General features: G+C 36.4%; 1 protein-coding gene across 1 annotated transcript in view; it reads right to left on the bottom strand.

Annotated features, from left to right (window-relative positions):
- Positions 1 to 6365: 6365 nt before the first annotated feature.
- The window catches only part of LOC148945602 (uncharacterized), a 61084-nt gene continuing 47357 nt past the window's right edge, over positions 6366 to 20092 (bottom strand). The window contains exons 11-12 of the mRNA XM_089099096.1: positions 8975 to 10504; positions 6366 to 6601 (exon numbers count right to left, since the gene is read on the bottom strand). Of these exons, the coding sequence (XP_088955222.1) occupies positions 6418 to 6601; positions 8975 to 10504 (1714 nt within the window). The 3' untranslated portion in view covers positions 6366 to 6417. The remainder of the gene's footprint in view (positions 6602 to 8974; positions 10505 to 20092) is intronic.

Here is a 20092-nt window from a genome sequence, read left to right as displayed (position 1 = left end):
TGTATATAAGAGCAGTAGCTTTCAAATGAGTCATTAAACATCACTTTTATAAGTTCTGCTAGTCCAATAGCCCCACACTGTAAAAAAAATTGTTTGAGATTCAACAAAAATTGTTTGTAATGTTTATCAACAACAAAATTGGAATTTCGATAGCTGAAATTAAATATTGGAGACCATTTTGGAATTCCATGGTCATTTTGGAATTTCCAATTTGTTGAGAAACAAAATTGTTGAATTCCCATACCCGAATTGAATTTTCAATTTGTTGGCAAAACAACATGTTGGATTTTAAGATCTTCATTGGATTTCCATCTTGTTTGATGGATTTCTCATTCTTTTATTGGATTTCCATCACTAGCGTTGTTCAATTTGCTAGGTCTACAGTCTAATATCTAGTTCTCAGGATTCATTTTCCCTTGCTTCTTTCTGAAGCATCAATAAATGCCAAAAAAATAATCCCATTTATTTTACAAGAACAGAAAATTACAACAGAAAAATTTCTCCCAGATAATAGGACATCTCTTAACGGCTGCATTTTTTCATGGTAGAAATCAGTAAATCAATGGCTGTAGTAGCAGGCCGACAGAAGACACTTGAGTAAATAATATTTTCCAATCAGGAAAACAGTGACACGCGGACCTAAAATGAAGATGAAATCAAATCGAGGCACAAATAAAACGAAGACTTCCCCCTTTTTTCTACCTCCAGAGCTGAACGGTTGCAATAATAATACCACGAATCCTGACTTAATCATCAGATCTCATCAAATCTCTTGTTCACCGCCTCATCAAATCTGTTTGTTATAAAATTGAAACGTTGCAAAATAGATCTTCTGCTTAGATGAAGTACAACAAAAGTTGTTTTCAGCTTCACAAATTTGCTCAATCCCAATTTATAAGGTTTTAAGATATGTAAAAACATTTCATAAATTTTGAAGAAAAAAACATTGATATGGCTTAAAATTCTACTCAACTGACAGGAATTGCATTTTCTGAACTAAACCTTCACGAAAAAAAACTGATAACTAAGAATTAAGGTAAAATGTTGTTTTGTCAAAATTTTAATAAGTAGGCTATTGGACTGTCATGTAGTCAAATCTAAGGACCATCTAGATGGACAAGGAGTGGAGATAGGCACTTCAAAATACCTTCCCAGGACATACTTTGGTACTAATGTACTATCTAGAACACACGCGCTATATTATATTGGGAAGATGCGGGTTTCTCTCGAAACGAGTTTCTTTCAATAGATAAATGGATTGTAAACCGTGGTTTGTTATTGGGTTTACAATATTTAAACTATTGTTTTTTGGGGTTTAGAGGGAAAAACAGTACCTAGGTACGGTTAGGTATTTAATATATGCTATGCCTTACCCCCATCCCCCCTAATGTGCAAATATATAGCCACGATTTGTTTATAAACTATTTTTTTTACTTCATTAGCATCAACCAAACTTCACTTTTCGCATGTGTTCCAGATAGTATATAAGTACCCATACTTTAGCCTGTAGACCCATCCCTGAAAGTTTCATTTTCCTAACCCACCCCCCTTCTAGTAGTAGCCAAAATGGAAGTGGTAATATTCTATTAGTTGTAGGGCGCGCAAGAAATATGAAAAGATAAATTAGAAAAAATTGATTTATCAACAGAGAATTGGATTGCATACAGTGGCTCTAAGTGCGTTTACAATATTTAAACTTTATTTTTGAGGGGTTTAGGGGAAAAAAGGTACCAAGGTTAGGTTACGTATTAACTATATGCTATGCTTTACCCCCTGCCCCCCCCTTCATGTACAAATATATAACCAAATTTTATTTCTAAACCATTATCGTTTTATCCTATTTTTTTTTATTTCATTAGCATTAACCAAACTTCACTTCTTGCATGGTTTACAGCTAATACAACAGTACCATAGAATTTTACGTAACTTGTTTTCATTTATAAAAATATACTATCTTAACATTTTCGGAAACATAAGACACAAGTTATCAATATTAATAAACTAAACTGAATACTTACCATCACAATCAGACTGTCTTCTCTCTCTGATCTCTCTGAATCAGGGTTGCCACTCAGCCGGTTTTTTTGGTGCCACTTTGGCTGGCAAAAACGCTCGCACTAATATAAACAAGCTTTTTAAATTGAAAATATTGGCCAATCCGCTTGGAATCACCCCCGCGTGGTTTCCCGCATCTTCAAATTCTCCGACATGAAATGTCGGATCTAATGCCATCTATCAAGTATAAAAAAGAAATTTTGATTTTACTTAGTCGGTGCTGATTTCCGGCTTTGCGCAACACTTCCATTGTTGTCAACTTTTCAGCCCCCCTCCTAAAAACCCGCTAAAACTCAAATGGTGCTTACTGTGTAAAATGGGAACTCGTCCCACAGAGTACTTTCTTCTCTATTTTTTTGAGCAGTCTTTATCATAGTGTGAAAAAGGAACGTAAAAATAAAAGAGGAAAAACCGTCGATTCTTTTTCTTTTGAGAAAACGGAAAAAAAGGGACAGTAATATTAGTCTATATAGAGCGTTTCTAATCCAGTTTTCCATAAAATGGACTATCTGGATTGTTACAGTGTATTCTGGTGCTTGAAACTTTTCTTTTCACCGAAAACGCTGAGGACAATGCCACGGACATAGATCGTAGCTATTGATGACCCTATGATAAACACAACTAATAGTGGTTTAGACACTACCTCTTTCAAATAATTTATTTGGCTAAAACTAGTGGAAAAACAATGAGACAGCTATATCATCTAATCTGTTTATCACAACCTGAATAGAATAAGTTTCACGAGAACTCTCGCCACTTCCAGTAAATTTTTCTTTACGATGTCTCCAGGGAATACGGCATAGGAACAGTCAACTAACATTTTAAATATCAATATGAAAGCACCTTTATAATAAAAAACGAGCATTTAGAGTATTAGCGTGAAGGCACATTTACAATCAAAAATTAGTGGGACTGAAATAACTAAAATGAGGAAGTCTGTCCAAATTCATTTAATGCAATGATGTAACATAAATTTAAGTAAGAAAAAAAAAGTGAAATTAGATTGTGATTTTGCTAATGATTGCATAGGATGTAAGATAATGGAAGTTTTGGTATCAATTTTGTTTTCAGTATGATGGTTATGTATGAATATTCATTTGTTCCATTGCCAAGAGTCCAAAGAAAAAATATGAAAAATATGAACGGAAATGTTAGAGCGCATTTTTGCGTCACTGGCCCAGTCACTGAAGAGGTCACTGGATATTCTTGTGTGACACCAGTGAGGTCAGTAGATGTTTTTGCGTTGCTGAGTCGTTGTGTGATGTCACCAGTGAGCTTTTCAGTCACTGGGCTTCAAGAGTTCCCGCCATGGAAATCGATGAAAAGACGCTTAAAGTTAAGCAGTCACTGGCCTAGTGTCTGGTTAACATAGTAACAGCTATTAAAATAGTGGTGCACAAATACACTCTTAGCTTTTCTTGCTCTTTTCTTCTTTGAATTGTAGTCAACCCTCAACTAATAAAACACAAAAATTGAATTTGGACCCACTCAAGAATTGCAAACAGCTTGACTGACTTATCATCTATGAGCCTACAAATTATTGCAGCAACACAAAATAGTTGAACTAAACAACTGAAAACAATTGAAGGCTTCTCCATCACATTGCAGTTAAATGTCTGTCTCTGGCGTCTTCATTGCCAAGTATTTGGTAGTATTCGTAACGAAGATCATTGGATGACCTTCGGTTATCAGTAATAAGAATAAGAATATAAAAAAGTCTCACACACAGATAGGGACAAACATGTTTACGTTTTTCACTGCACAGAAAGATTCTTGCATCCAATAATTGCCGCGCGCGGAGTTAAGATAAGAATCTGACAGAAAACTGCTTGATCTGACAGAAAAAGGATATCGATGCATATCTACATTAACAGTTTTTCTTCCGTTTTTTTTGTCTGAATTTTTTTTTGTAAAATAGTGCCACTTTTGCAAAAAAGTGTCCTAATAGTGTCAAGTGTCCCAAAAAGTGCCATTTAAAAGAAAAGTATCAAAAGTGACACTAAAGTGTCACCGGTGGCAACCCTGCTCTGAATCAGAATGTCTTCTCTCTCTGAACTGAATTTCTCCTAGGCAAAATCGTCGCTTCGTCGTTTAAAGGTCTTAACACTAAATCTACTTCTGTATTACACGTTTGTAGGTAGTTGAACTATTGAAGGAGATGATTTATTTTTGTTAAATTGATCTCAAATCATAACATTCGAAAACAAAATAAGAGACAAACTTGGTCTGGGAGGAGGTTTAGTTGCCCTCCAAAGTTTACGGTCTCTTAAAAAGGACACTAGAACAAAAAAAATAATAAAAAAAATAAAAAAGTAACCGTTAAAATTCTTCTGTCAAAAACAAAAAATTCCACATTTGTGCCGATGGACCATCACAGCCCCTAAAATAATACATTCTGGTACTCTGAGTCTGAAGGTCTGATTTAAAATAAACTTGAAATAAACTGAGAAAATAAACTTGGCATGCAATGTCCATAGGAAATATTCTTATCACCGAAACCTGATATAATGTCAAGGGTGTATTGGGACGTATTAAAAAGATACGAGGGGTTGGCAAGTCCAATAGTATACCTTCTATAGGTGTGCTAGTACAGATAGATAACATACTGCTATTATAGTTTAAGATGTATTTGGTAGTGAGAGTAGTTGCGAGGATTGTTAGACGCATATTAAGGATAGTACAAAGGAGGACAGGATTTAATTAAGCATGCTATTTGTCTTCTAGGTTATTCTTTCTATATTTTAATTAAATTTAAAAAAAAATAGGTTATTCAACTGAAAGTTTGGAGTAATATTAAAACCTAATGAACATAAATTATTGCGTACGTGATGGGGCTGCCATCTCCTCAACATCTCGCTCTTTACTCTCAAGTTTAAATTTTTTCCAATTCTTTAAAATTAACTCGTGAAACACAAGGTTCGTTTAACTAAAACAATAGCAACCTGTTTTAGACGGACTAAAAACAATTAGCATAAAGAGCAAAGTGTTGAGGAGGGGTGACCCCCCCTCATATATGTAAGAATTGATATTTGTCTTAAGTTTCAATGTTGTTCTTTACTTTCAGTTGAAAAACCTTTTTTTTATTCAATTTTCGGATTATTTTTCAAATAATGCCAAGAAATCTGGCTCCACCGCCAAGGAAAATTCACTCCTTCTAAAGGATATATCCTCTAGACCATTCATTCTTGGTGAAAATTTACTTAATCAACTAAAAGTTTTTTTTTATATATTTTATCAACTAAAGGAATAATATGAAAATTGGTCGGACCAGGATATTGCTCATTACATTACCATCATGAGCGTCCAATATCTGATCTCCCCAATAAGAATACATTCTATACCTAGCATTGTCATTACAATCTGAAAAGGAATGTTACAAACCAAATTTGACATATTAGCACATTCACTGTAAAGGTCAAGAAAGGTATTTTCTTGAACAAATCTACCTTCGTGATTGAATATGTCGGTAACTCCCAGCCACAGTTTATATAATTAGATAAACTTTGCTCCCAACTAACCATCGCTAGACTTCTCAACTCTGGAAACAATTGTTTTTGGGACGGATATCTGGAAGGCAACAGGTACGGAAGGCAACGGGTATCTGGAGCCGAGAAGGAATTTCTCATTGTACTGCAAGTAGGCTTACTTAAATTTCTAGGAATATTATAAGTATGTTTTTTAGTCTACTCTGTTTTATGTCATGGCTTGTGGATCAACACAAACGTTAAGAAAAATTTGTTTTGGGGGAGACTGGGAGTAAGAGGAGGTACCAATGTGCAAAATGATCTATCATTATTGGCTGAGTTATTGAACTGAAATTTAAAGGTTTTTTCTTGGTTGGGATCGAGGTGGAGGGGGCTGTAAGAAGACGTTGAATATTGTGTTGGGGGGAAAAATTGGTAAAACATTTTTCTTTAGTAAAATAAAATGGTCCTTTAATCCTTTTTTTCATGATTGCCGTCCAACAGGCTCTTTCACTAGCGTTAATTTGGGAAAGAATGTCTTGGTGCATGTTCCCCAAAAAAAATTTCCCTCCTAGATTTCGCAAAAATCTCTTTTTGCTATTTTCTTTGAAAATATAAGTTCCGTATTTGCATTGAAAACAACGACGAACGCTCTCTGGGTTTTGCCAAAAAAAATAAAATCCTCCCATCCTAATTTTTGGGAATGGATCCCACCGGGCTCTTTTGCTAGCTTGTGTATTACCGTCCTTGCCTCTTAGTTTCTGTGAAAAGGAAACAACATCAATCAAAATACAGAATTATCAAAAATAACGATTTAATTATAAGTAAAAAAATATATTTATAACAACAATAGTTTGGCAAGGCAGCTAGAACAAAATTTCTTATCCGCATTGACTGCTTATCTACTGTATCCAACAACGGGGGGTAATTGAGGGGCACCATATGATGTTAAAATTGGAGCACCGTACGTTGACTGGGGTGCACCGTATCCTGTCTTTGGGGTCCCATATCCTTTCTTTGGAGCCTTATATCCATTCTTTGGGACACCATATGAAGACTTAAGTTTCTTTGGGGCGCCATAACTATAAAAAAGTGAAAATAGTAAGTTAAGGGTGAGGATTGTTATCATAAGGTAAAACTTTCAAATTTAGAGCCAACAATACATTTTTTCTCCTGACTTCGTATTTAACCACTAACATATACAATCCGTTTTCCCAATTTCCGCATAAAAAAAAGAAATATAACATTAATATAATATACATTATATCAATGTATATTATATATTATATTATATATTATTTATATTATATTTTATATTATATAGTATATTATATTAATGTACATTATATAATATAACATTAATATATATGAAAATAAACATTAATACAGATACAAGATGAAACGGTTCTGGTTTTACAAGCATCGACTTAATGCACTCGTTTAAAGACTGTACAAAACCATTCAAAGACTTACCATTCAAATATCTTTTAAAGATGAAGAGAGCGAGTTTTGGAGTAAACCTCGATAACCTCATAACTTATGAATAAAATATAACCTCTTCTCAAAAATAAAATCACCACTGAGGGTTATCACACTGAAATCTTTTTAAAAATGATAATTGTGAAGTATGGTACTAAACTGAAGCTAAATTCTCTGTACAGTTTAAGTTTAGTATAATTTAAGATTGACTAATTTTAACTTGGGTCCGTTTAAGTAAGATTTCAAAGTGAAAGATATTGAAACATTATTTACAACAACTCGCGGCTTGAGAAAGGATTTAAGAGATCTTCTATTAAGCATGATTTTTCTGCTCTTTTGAATGGTCTATGTGGGGACCCTATAAAACCCTCTGCTGCGTAACTACAAAAAAATCAGTCTTATCTTAATATTTAAATACAAAAAAATAAGTTTTTTCAACTGAAAGTAAGGAGCATCCTTAAAACTTAAAATTTTATCGGGCTCGTAGCGCTTGAAGTGTAACACTCAACACAATGAAACTTATATATTCGGAATCAGAATAATAAGCCAAATCCTTTGACATATCTATCGGCATCAAAATTCTATTTTTTAGAGTTTTGGTTACTTTTGAGCCGCGTCGCTCCTTACTTACAGTTCGTTACCAAGAACTCTTGATACGTCACCACTTTTCCTGTAAGTGAATGTATCCTACAAAAGAAATTATTTTATTCTGCTTTTTTATTTTCACTATCATTAACTGTCCAAGAAAAAAAACAACCTGATATTACAACAGAAGCATCAGCTGATATTAACTAGATTATGGAGTGTTCAAAATCTTTACTAAGAGTTTTCTATGAACAAGTTGTCGAGCAATTGAACATTTTTATTGTCAGTTTGAAAACTATTGGTAGCAATTAAAGTCTGCGGTTGAAATACATCCTGAAGGTTAGTAGGGAAAATTTTTTTGTGATTATAAGGATTTAAATCTTATACGATGAAAAATTAACTAAATTCTTATCAACAAACAACACCATGAGAGTACATTGAGGGGGGAAGGGTTTTTTGACCCCAAGTAAATACCCCTCTTGGACATAGATAAAACCTTTAGTTTCCTTTATAATTTATCATGTTTATAAATACATATTTTTTAACATCGGTTCTGAAGTTGTTTTATACCCACCCCCCTCTCTAAAAATAAAACGCTGAGTTTTGACACTGTACAAAAAAAATGTGAATTTTGATAAGAATGGTTTGAGATTGTAACGTCTACTATTAATTGCTAATGTTATCTAAAGTTATATTTAGAATTCTTTTCAATCTTTCATACGAATATCTTCAAAAGATTTGACTGCATTTTAATAAAAAAGAAACATTAATTTTCGAGTTTAGCAGGAAATTTTTTATTGGCGTTATAATTTTAATTGTACCCTGCATATTCTACACCTCAGCAGAATTTTCTAACTACCGTTTTTGAATTCAGTGCTTTCTATAGTTAAAACCGTTTTTCTGTATCTTAGTTGGTTTCAATGATCGTTAGGATTACCTGGCTATATTACTACACACTGTGTTCTTTTACCACGCTCCCAAAAGTAACTAAAATCGGGGGTTTAGATCTGAAAATTATTCACCTGTATTTTGGAATTCTTAAAAACACTTTCTTATAAAATTAATTGATAGTTAATAACAGAAAAAAGCCGAGACTAAGATTTAGTTTTCCTTCTCTTTAAAAAAAAGAAAAGAAAAAAGGAATGTAGGTAAGTTGTATAAACCGCAAATTTAATAACTCCAGTGAATCTACTTATTCATGTGGATAATGCACAATCTAGTTTGTAGTTGACATTGTAAGACGTTTCTTTTCTATTAGGGAGTTAATTGATGGTTCTGGTACATAGTAGATTTCGGCTTGGAAGCAATACAATCAGCTAAATTTGTCAATTACCTTATTGCTGCAGTAATCTAACAGAAATCAATTAAATTGGAAGTAATGAGATACTTACCCTGAAGAGGGAACTCCATATGAAGATGGGGGAGGGTGTATTGGGGCAGGAGCATGGTAAGCTGGGGCTGGAGCATGATAAGCTGGGGCTGGAGCATGATAAGCTGGGGCTGGAACATTATAAGCTGGGGCTGGCACATGATTAGCTGGAGCTGGATAAGCTGGGGCTGGAGCATGCGAAGAATAAGACGGAGTAGGTGCAGAATATGCTGGAGCAAGTGCAGAATATGCTGGAGCTGGAGCCGAATATGTCGGTACAGGTGCAGAGTAGGCTGGTGCAGCAGCTGGAGCAGGTTCCGAATAAGATGGAGCAGCGACTGGAGCTGGTGCGGAGTATGCTGGAGCTGCTGCTGGACCTGAATAGGATTGAGCTACTGCAGGTGCTGAGTAAGATTGTTTGGGAGCATATGCAAAATAAGACTGCTGTGGAGCCGGTCCTGAATAAGCTGAAGCTTCAACAGGAGCTGGTGCAGAGTAGGCTGGAGCTGCTGCTGGTGCTGAATAGAATGTAGCTGCAACGGGTGCTGAGTAAGATTTTTGGCCAGCACGAGCAGGATACGTTGGAGCTGGTGCTGAATATGTTGGTGCAGATGCTGAATAGGATGAAGCAGTGACCTGAGCTTGTGCGGAGTATGTTGGGGCTGCTGCTGGGGCTGAATAGGTTGAAGGTCCAGTGGGTGTTGAGTAAGATTGTTTAGCAGCAGGTGCAGAATAGGATTGTTGCGGAGCAGGTTCTGAATAAGCTGGAGCTGCAACAGGAACTGGTGCAGAGTAAGCTGCTGCAGCTACTGGCACTGAATAGGATGGAGTTGCTGCAGGTGCTGAGTAAGATTGCTGAACAGCATGTGCGGAATAAGATGGTGGTGGAGCAGATGAAGAATGAGACTGTTGTGGAGCAGGTGCTGAGTAATCTGGAGCAGCAACAGGAACTGGTGCAGAGTATGCTGAAGCTGCTAATGGCACTGGATAGGAAGGTGGTGCTGCAGATGCTGAGTAAGATTGTTGAGCAGCGGGTTCAGAATAGGATTGCTGTGGATAAGGTGCAGAATAAGACTGTTTTGCTGCAGGTGTGGAATAAGATTGCTGTGGAGCATGCTCAGAATAGTATTGCTGTGGAGCAGGTGCATAATAAGACTGCTGAGGAGCAAATTCAGCGGGAGACTGCTGAGGAGTAGGCTCAGCGTAAGACTGCTGTGAAGCAGGTGCTGAGTAAGACTGCTGTAGAGCAGGTGCAGAGTAAAACTTCTGGGGAGCAGGTGCAGAGTAAGACTGAACTTCAGGAGCAGAATAAGATTCAGCGGCTGGCTCAGCATAAGAAGTAGCAGCTGAAACTGATTGTGCGGAATAAGATGCTGCTGCTGGAGCTGCTGGTACATCATAGGATTGTGCAGCAGGAGCGGAATAAGATGAAGCAGGAGAAGCAGCATACGTTGTAGCACCTGGAGCAGGAGCAGGCGCACCATAAGATGCAGGTGCTGCTGGAGCGTCATAAGAGGTGGCTGCAGGTAAAGTAGCAGATGTTCCATAATCACTAAAAAAAAAACCATTTAAAACTTATAATGTAATTGTGGTTAGATATATGCTACCCAGTTATGTTTAATTGTGAAATGTTTGCTATGAAAATTCAAACTATAAATGTTGACCAAAGTTTTAGCAATATGCCGAAATACTGGGGAGACAAAAATAAATGTATGTCCTTTTACAAAATTATGTTTGCTATCGGGGCTTACAACCTTCTTGGAGTTTTCAAAGATTTGACCAGAACGAGATTTAAAGTTTATGGTAGTTAACGGGGAGAGACAAAACAAACATTGTTTTTAAAAAACAAAATAAAGGAAGGCCCATTTAAACGGTAATTTTTATTTCAGAAGAATGTACCTTTTATGGGTTCTGTAACATGTTTTAAATATAGAAAATAATATGGAAAAATGTAAATATAATATAAATATAGAAAATAAATACCCCTGAAGAAAAATCAATCAAAAACCATTTTTCTGCATTGGTTATACTTTTTGAAGTATAGCAGTATCATTTGGACTAAGATTTATTGTTAAGTCACTCTATACATCAGTGATGTAAAACTTCAATATCAAATAATCAGAATGCTTACGGAAGGATAAAAGCTCATCGAGAATAATCCCAAGGCAACTAAATGAATTTACTCTTTTTATACTACTTTGATTTACAATTAACTCTTCTACGGTAATTTTATTTACTGTCCGCGTTGACCACCCAAAAATCTTGAATTCAGTTTTAGAAAAATTTGGAGGTAGGTAGTTACATGCAAACGATTTATTCAAAAACTTCATTGCTATCACAATTTTCTCCACCAACAAAGATGGGGTTTTAGCTTTTACTGTCACCGCCGTATCATCTGCAAAAATTAATGCTAAACTACTATCTTTGGGTAAACACCTCGGAAGGTCATTTATATAAATCCAAAATAGTAATGGTCCTGATACTGATCCTTGGGGGACTCCAATATCATCAATAACAGTATGGCTTGACAGGTGCCCATTTCTTTCCACCTGAATTTATTCGACCCTTCAGGTAAGATTTTATTAGATCTAGGCCATTGCCTCTAACACCTGTGTTATTAATTTTCTTCGACAAAATTTAATGGTTTAGCTTGTCAAATGACTTTTTTATATCATTAATTAAATAAATAGCTTTCCGAAAAATAATTTTTTCAAAGAAAAGTAAAGGTTCTTTTAAACTTAAGCTCAGCAGATACAAATACCTGGTAAAATACAAACACAAAACGACCAGAAATTACTATTAAAGAATAAATGAAACACAAAACGAACAGAGACTTAATAAATAATCATAGAAAAAAACATACAACAATTAATAATATAAATTAATAAATAGATCTTAAAGCAAGTAATGATTATATTGAATATGAAAATCAATATTAAAAACGAGAAAAAAATTCCCTATCGAAGTATAAATGAAACTTAAAACGAACAGAAATTAAATAAACAAACATACAATAGATATTAATGTAAATTAATAAATAAATCTTAAAACGAGCAAAACTTAAATTGAATATGCAAATTAAGCTTGAAACGAGCAAAAATCACTACAAACAAGAGTTTGGGTATGACCTCCGTCTCTCACTGTAAAAGTCTAAAACCTACTGCGTCATTGGCGCTTTACTGAAAACCAATTTTATGACAAATATTTTCTTTTGTACTTAGTAATGAAAATAAACATTAAAATTATAGTAACATTTTGAACTAATGAGCTTTCTGCAATTAATATCATTATACATCAAATATTCACATTAATTTATTATCTCTTTTTAAGGTTGTTCAAGACAAATATAGTTTCACTACAAACAAGTGTTTGCATACTGTCTTCTTAACTGTAAATAAAAACCAAGAGCATCCTGCGTCATTGGCGCTAAAGAGAAAAAAAAATATATTAAAAACATTTTATTTTAAATTTATTAAATAAATTAAAATAAAAATTAAATCACAGTGAAATAAGTTCTTGAAATGAAGGATCTTTCAATTATTAATATAATTACACATCATATATTCAATGTGATGTTGTTTATGCTTTCCAATAATGTTCAAGACGTATAGAGTTTTCAGCAAAGCGCTAGTGACGCAATAGGTTTTAGACTTTTACAGTGAGAGAAGGTGATACCCAAACTCTTGTTTGTAGTGATTTATGTTCGTTTCAAGCTTGATTTGTATATTCAATTTAAGTTTTACTCGTTTTAAGATTTATTTATTAATTTACATCAATATCTATTGTATGTTTGTTTGCATTGATTGTTGATTTAATTTCTGTTCGTTTTAAGTTTCATTTATACTCCAATAGGAAAAATTTGTTTTCGTTACAATCTTGATTTTCATATTCAATCTAATCATCACTCGCTTTAAGATCTATTTATTCATTTATATTATTACTTGTTGTAGGTTTTTTGCTATGATTGTTTATTAAATTTCTGTTCGTTTTGGGTTTCATTTATTCTTTAATAGTAATTTCTGGTTGTTTTTTTAGTTTGAATTTTAACATGTATTTGTATCTGCTGAGCTTAATTTTAAAAGGGCCTTTACTTTTCTTTGAAAAACTTATTTTTCGGAAAGTTTTTTTTTATTAATTTTTGTTCGTTTTTGATAGCAAAAATTTTCAAGTTTTTAAAAATTCCTTATTTCAAAATCAAACTTAAAAGAAATCAAAAGTTCATAAAAGTATCAAAACTGGTAACAAAGTAACAATATCAAAGTGAAAAAATAGGATTGTGTTAACCTCGGAGTTTTTGTTATCTGATGTTTGAACTATTTTTAACAAAATGGCTATCTCAAAATTTTTATCGGTTGGGTTTCGGGAAAAAATGCAGGGGGGGGGGCTAATTAACCTTTGGTCTCTTTTGACTCTTTAAAAGTGAACTAGATATTTCCATTTTCAATAAAATGAGCCCTCCCTGAAGTTTATACGAGCATCCCTTCTATAAGAACCATATATATCCCCAGAGTATAACTTACAGTGCCTGTCCCTGGGCCCTGGGGGGCTGTGTCGACCCCGGAGTTTTAATGTCTGATGGTTGAATTATTTTTAACAAAAGGGTCACCTCAAATATTTATCGGAAGTAGAAAGGCCTCAATTGATCCCACGAGAACACCGTGCTGCCACCTACAACTTTTTTTAACACCAAATATGGGCATAGAGTCCCTAGGGAGAACACGTGGTTAATTAAAGCGATTGGGAATTTGGAACACCTGTGCTGTCAGTCATTAATCAAATTGTTTCCGGACAAAGTTTAATAATGTCTGACAGGTACTGTCAATCATTAATCAAATTGTTTCCAGGCGAAGTTTAATAATGTCTGACAGGTGATGACATGATTGATTGATTGACATTAAAGGGGAATTAATTTGTTTTTTCTAAAGAGAACTGATTCACGAGAGGGGAATTAATTTTTTTGTTTCAAAAGAGAACTGTCTCCGAGCGAATGTTTCGATCTTAGTAATGAAGAGATTGATTCACGTAAGGGTTTCCAAATAATTTGAAATGTGTCAGCGCAGAGATGCCAAAACAAAAGGAACATGCTGAAATTACGTTTAGGGATTATTTGGGCGAAACCGTTTTAACCATTTTAGGGAATTATTTCGGCGAAAAAGTTAGAGACATTTGAAAAGATGATTTTAGAAGAGAATTTAAGGGTGAAACTCTGTGGTCAATATAATACACAAGTTGTATTTTAACAGTGTCGTGAGGTCCCCTACCCCATCCCCAAAGGGTTCCGATCCCCCTACCCCAACCCCAAAGGGTTCCAATCCCTCTACCCCAACCCCAAAGGAAGCCCCGGTCCTCAAATGTCCCCCAAGCTCCCAAAGGGCCCTCGGACCCCCAAAGGCCCTCCCCGGGCCCCCAAAGGCCCTCCCCAGGCCCCCAAAGGCCCTCCCACATCCCCCAAAGGTCCCCCAGGCTCCCAAAGGGCCACCCAGCCCTAAAGGACCCCCCCAGACCCCCAAAGGACCCCCAGCACCCCAAAGGCCCCTGAGGCCCCATTTTTCAATACTTTTTATGGCTTTATTATATCTTTTCAGAACAAGTTATTTTCTTAATGTCCATCCTAAACCCATTTTACAAGTTGAAGTAACTTGCTCCGAAATGGTCTTTGAAAGGTATTTCTTGGTGTTGAGGTAACCAAAAACCTGTAAAGTATAGTTGTGGGTGAAAAATATAAGTACTTCAAGTTGTAAAATGGGTTTAGGAGTGACAATAAGAAAGTAACTTGCTCTGAAATGGTCTTTGAAAAGTATTTCTTGGTGTTGAGGTATCCAAAAAGCTGTAAGGTATAGTTGTGGTTGAAAAAGATAAGTACTTCAAGTTGCAAAATGGGTTTAGGAGGGACATTAAGAAAGTAACTTGCTCTGAAATGGTCTTTGAAAAGTATTTCTTGGTGTTGGGGTAACCAAAAAGCTGTAAAGTATAGTTGAGGGTGAAAAAGATAAGTACTTCAAGTTTGAAAAAGGGGTTTAGGAGGGACATTAAGAAAGTAACTTGCTCTGAAATGGTCTTTGAAAGGTATTTCTTGGTGTTGGGACACTCAAAATGCTGTAAAGTATAGTTGAGGGTAAAAAAGATCAGTACTTCAAGTTGGAAAATAGGTTTAGGAGAAACATTCACAAAGTAAAATGATCTGAAATGGTCTTTGAAAGGTATTTCTTTGTGTTGAGAAACTCAAGAAGCTGTAAAGTATAGTTTTGGGTGAAAAAGATAAGTACTTCAAGTTGGAAAATGGGTTTAGGAGGAACAATAAGATAGTAATTTGCTTTGAAATGGTCTTTTAATAGTATTTCTTGGTGTTGAGTTATAAAAAAAGCTGTATAGTATAGTTGTGAGTAAAAAAGATAAGGACTTCAAGTTGGAAAAAGGGGTTTAGGAGGAACATTAAGAAAGTAAATTGATCTGAAATGGTATTTGGAATGTCTGTATTGGTGTTGAGACACTCACAAAGCTGTAAAGTATAGTTGTGAGTGAAAAAGATAAGTACTTCAAGTTGGAAAATGGGTTTAGGAGGGACATTAAGAAAGTAACTTGCTCTGAAATGGTCTTTGAAAAGTATTTATTGGTGTTGGGACACTCAAAAAGCTGTAAAGTATAGTTGTGGGTGAAAAAGATAAGTACTTCAAGTTGGAAAATGGGTTTAGGAGGGACATTAAGAAAGTAACTTGCTCTGAAATGGTCTTTGAAAATTATTTCTTGGTGTTGGGACACTCAAAAAGCTGTAAAGTATAGTTGTGAGTGAAAAAGATAAGTACTTCAAGTTGGAAAATGGGTTTAGGAGGAACATTAAGAGAGGAACTGGTTCTGAAATGCCATTTGAAAAGTATTGCTTGGTGCTGTGGTATGCAAAAAGTTGGAAAGTAAATTCCTGTGGACAAAGATATGTACTTCAAGTCGGAAAATATGTTTAGAAGGGCCATTAAGAAATTAACTCGTTCTGAAATGCCTTTTGAAAAGAATTGCTTGCTGTTGGGGCATTCAAAAAACTGTAATGTAAAGTTGTGGGTGAAAAGTATGGGTACTTAAACTTGTAAAATAGGTTTAGGAGGGACATTAAGAAAAGAACTTGTTCTGAAATGCCTTTTGAAAAGTATTGCTTGATGTTGGAGCATTCAAAATCAGTATAGTAAAGTTGTGGGTGTAAAGGATGGGTACTTAAACTTGTAAAATGGGTTTAGGAGGGACATTAAGAAAAGAACTTGTTCTGAAATTTCTTTTGAAAAGTATTGCTTGGTGTTGGAGCATTCAAAAATCAGTATAGTAAAGTTTTGGGTGAAAAGGATGGGTACTTCAACTTGTAAAATGAGTTTAGGATGGACATTAAGAAAATAACTTGTTCTGAAAAGATAAAATAAACCCATAAAAAGTATTGAAAAATGGGGCCTCAGGGGCCTTTGGGGTGCTGGGGGTCCTTTGGGGGTCTGGGGGGTCCTTTAGGGCTGGGTGGCCCTTTGGGATCCTGGGGGACCTTTGGGGGCTGGGGAAGGGCCTTTGGTGGCCCGGGGAGGGCCTTTGGGGGTCCGGTGGCCCTTTGGGAGCTTGGGGGACCTTTGAGGACCGGGGCTTCCTTCGGGGTTGGGGTAGGGGGATTGGAACCCTTTGGGGTTGGGGTAGGGGGATCAGAACCCTTTGGGGTTTGGGTAGGGGACCTCACGACACTGTTAAAATACAACTTGTGTATTATAACGAACACAGAGTTTCACCCTTAACTTCTTTTCTAAAATCATCTTTTAAAATGTCTCTAACTGTTTCGCCGAAATAATTCCCTAAAATGGTTAAAACGGTTTCGCCCAAATAATCCCTAAACGTAATTTCAGCGTGTTCCTTTTGTTTTGGCATCTCTGCGCTGACACATTTCAAATTATTTGGAAACCCTTACGTGAATCAATCTCTTCATTGCTAAGATCGAAACATTCGCTCGGAGACAGTTCTCTTTAGAAACAACAAATTAATTCCCCTCTCGTGAATCAATTCTCTTTAGAAACAACAAATTAATTACCCTTTAATGTCAATCAATCAATCATGTCATCACCTGTCAGACATTATTAAAGTTCGCCTGGAAACAATTTGATTAATGATTGACAGTACCTGTCAGACATTATTAAACTTTGCCCGGAAACAATTTGATTAATGACTGACAGCCCAGGTGTTCCAAATTCCCAATCGCTTTAATTAACCACGTGTTCTCCCTAGGGACTCTATGCCCATATTTGGTGTTAAAAAAAGTTGTAGGTGGCAGCACGGTGTTCTCGTGGGATCAATTGAGGCCTTTCTACTATCGGATGGGTTTATCCATCCAATAAACCCAAAGGCGTGGAGGGCAAGAGGGACTAGTTGCCCTCCGATCTTGTTTCACTCTGAGAAAATTAACTACAACTTTTAATTTCCATTCAAATGAACCCTCGCTGTAGTTTATACGAGCATCCCTTTCATAAGAACCGCATACGGCCCCAGGACATAGTTTATAATACCTGCCCCCGGGCCCTTGGGGGTTTTGTCGACACGTGAGTTTTTGTTATCTGACATTTGAACTATTTTGAAAAAAATGGCTTTCTCATAGTTCTTGTTGGATGGGTTTGAGGAAAATAGAGCTTGGAGAGGGGGGCTAGTTGCCCTCTGATCTCTTTTGACTCTTAAACAGTGAACAAGAACTTTCAATTTCCAATCATATGAGCACTCTCCGAAGTTTATGCGAGCGTACCTTCCATAAGAACCATATATGCCCCCAGAGTAATACTTATAACGCCTGCCCCGGGACAAAGGGGGGTTGTGTCGACACAGAAATTTTTCTTATCTGACCTTTGAACTATTTTTAACGAAATGGCCATACGTTAAGGAGTTTTTGCTATATGCTCTTTGAACTATTTTTAACAGAATGGCTACCCCAAATTTTTATCAGATGCATGGGGGGAAAAGGGGCTTGGGGGGGGGGGGCTATTTGCCCTCAGATCACTTTTGACTCTTAAAAAGGGCAGTAGAATTTTGGATTCCAATCGAATGAGCCCCCTTTGAAGTTTATACGACGACCCCTTCTTTATGAAGTGCCTCTGGGAAAAAAAATTAAAGGACTGTGGGGGGAGACTAGCTGCCCTCCAATCACTTTTGACTCTTAAAAAGTGAATTACAACTTTCAATTTCGAATCAAATGAGCCCTCTATGAATTTTATACGAGCATCCCTTCCGTAACAACTATATATGCCCCCAGGGCATAACTTACAACGCCTACCCCCGGACCCTGGGGGGCTGTGTCGACACTGGAGTTTTTTTTATCTGAACTTTGAACTATTTTAACAAAATGTCTATCTAAAACTTTTATCTGATGCATTTAGGGCGTTGAGTGGAGGGGGGGGGGCTAGTTGCCCTCCGATCTCATTTGACTCTTAAAAAGTGAATAAGAACTTTCAATTTCCAATCAAATGAGCCATCTACGTAGTTTATACGAGCATCCCTTCCATAAGAACTATATATACCCCTAGAGCATTACTCATAACACCTGCCTCCGGGCCCTGGGGCGTTGTGTCGACACAGGAGTTTTTCTTATCTTACCTTTGAAATATTTTTAATGAAATAGCTATTATAAAAATTCTATCGGATGGGCTTGGGTAAAAAAGGGTGTGTGGGGGCTAGTTGCCCTCGGATATCGCTGGACTCTTAAAAATTGAACTAGAACTTTCAATTTCCAATCAAATGAGCCTTCTCTGAAGTTTATACGAGCATCACTTCCATAAGAACCTTACGCCCCCAGGACAACACTTACAAGGCCTATCCCCCAGGCTCTGGGGGGAATTTTTGTTATCTAATTTTTAAACAATTTCCAAAAAACTGGCTATCTCAGAATTTGTAGTGGATGGGTTTGGGGAAAAAAGGGCGAGGGGGGCTAGTTTGCCTTAACCCTCTTGACTTTTAAAAAGTGAACTAGAACTTTCAATTTCTAATCAAATTAGCCCTATCTGAAGTTTATACGAGCGTCCCTTTCATAAGAAACATACGTGCCTTTAGGGAATAACTTAGAACACCTTCCCCTGGGTCCTGGGGGGAGTTTTTCTTATCCGACCTTTGAACTATTTTTAACAAAATGTCTATCTCAAAATTTTCATCTGATGGGTTTGGGGGAATAAGAAGGCGTGGGGGGGGTGCTAGCTGCCCTCGGAGCTCTTTTGACTATTAAAAAGTGAGCTCAAACTTTCGATTTCTAATCAAATGAGACCTCTCTGAAGTTTATACGAGCATCCCATTCATGAGAACCATATATGTCCCAGGGCATAACTTACAACGCCTACCCCCGGGCCCTGGGGGGGTTGTGACGACACCTGAGTGTTTGTTTTCTGACTTTTGAGCAATTTTACACTTAATGGCTATCTACAAATTTTTTTAGGATGTATTTAAAAAAGGGGGCGGGGGGGGGGCTTGTTGCCTTGACTCTAAAAAACTGAACTAGAACTTTCAATTTCTAATCAAATGTGCCCTCTCTGAAGTTTTTACGAGCATCCCCTGAATAAGAACCATATATTTCCCCAGGGCATAACTTACAACGCCTGCCCTCGGGCACTGGGGGGCCCTGTCAACCCGGGAAATTTCTTTATATGGTCTTTGAACTATATTTTTTTTAAACAGCTATCTTAAAGTTCTTATTGGAAGGGTTTGAGGAAAAAAGGACGTGGAGGGGGCGGGGGTCTAGGTGCCAACCAATCTCTTTTGACTCTTTAAAAGTGAACTAGAAATTTCAATTTCCAATCAAATGAGCCCTCTTTGAAGTTAAAACGAGCCTCCCTTCCATAGAACCCGTATATACCCCCAGGACATAACTTAAAACGCCTGCCTCCAGGCCCTGGGGGTCATGTCCACACTGTATTTTTTGTTATATGATCTTTGAACTATTTTTAACAAAATAAATATCTCAAAATTTTTATCAGATGCACTTGGTAAAAAAGGGTTGGGGGAGCTGGTTACCCTCTGATATCTTTTGACGCTTAAAAAGTGAACTAGAACTTTCAATTTCCAGTCAATTGAGTCCTCTCTGAAGTTTATACAAGCATTCCTTCCATAAGAGCCATATATACCCCTAGGGCATAACTTATATCTTTTGCCCTGA

This window comes from Artemia sp. Qi Xiang Cuo, chromosome 13 (genome assembly GCF_049724085.1).
Source record: "Artemia sp. Qi Xiang Cuo chromosome 13, ASM4972408v1, whole genome shotgun sequence".
NCBI classification, from domain to species: Eukaryota; Metazoa; Arthropoda; class Branchiopoda; order Anostraca; family Artemiidae; genus Artemia; species Artemia sp. Qi Xiang Cuo.
The sequence above is the reverse complement of the archived record's forward strand: the minus strand, read 5'-3'. Positions and strand labels throughout refer to the sequence as shown.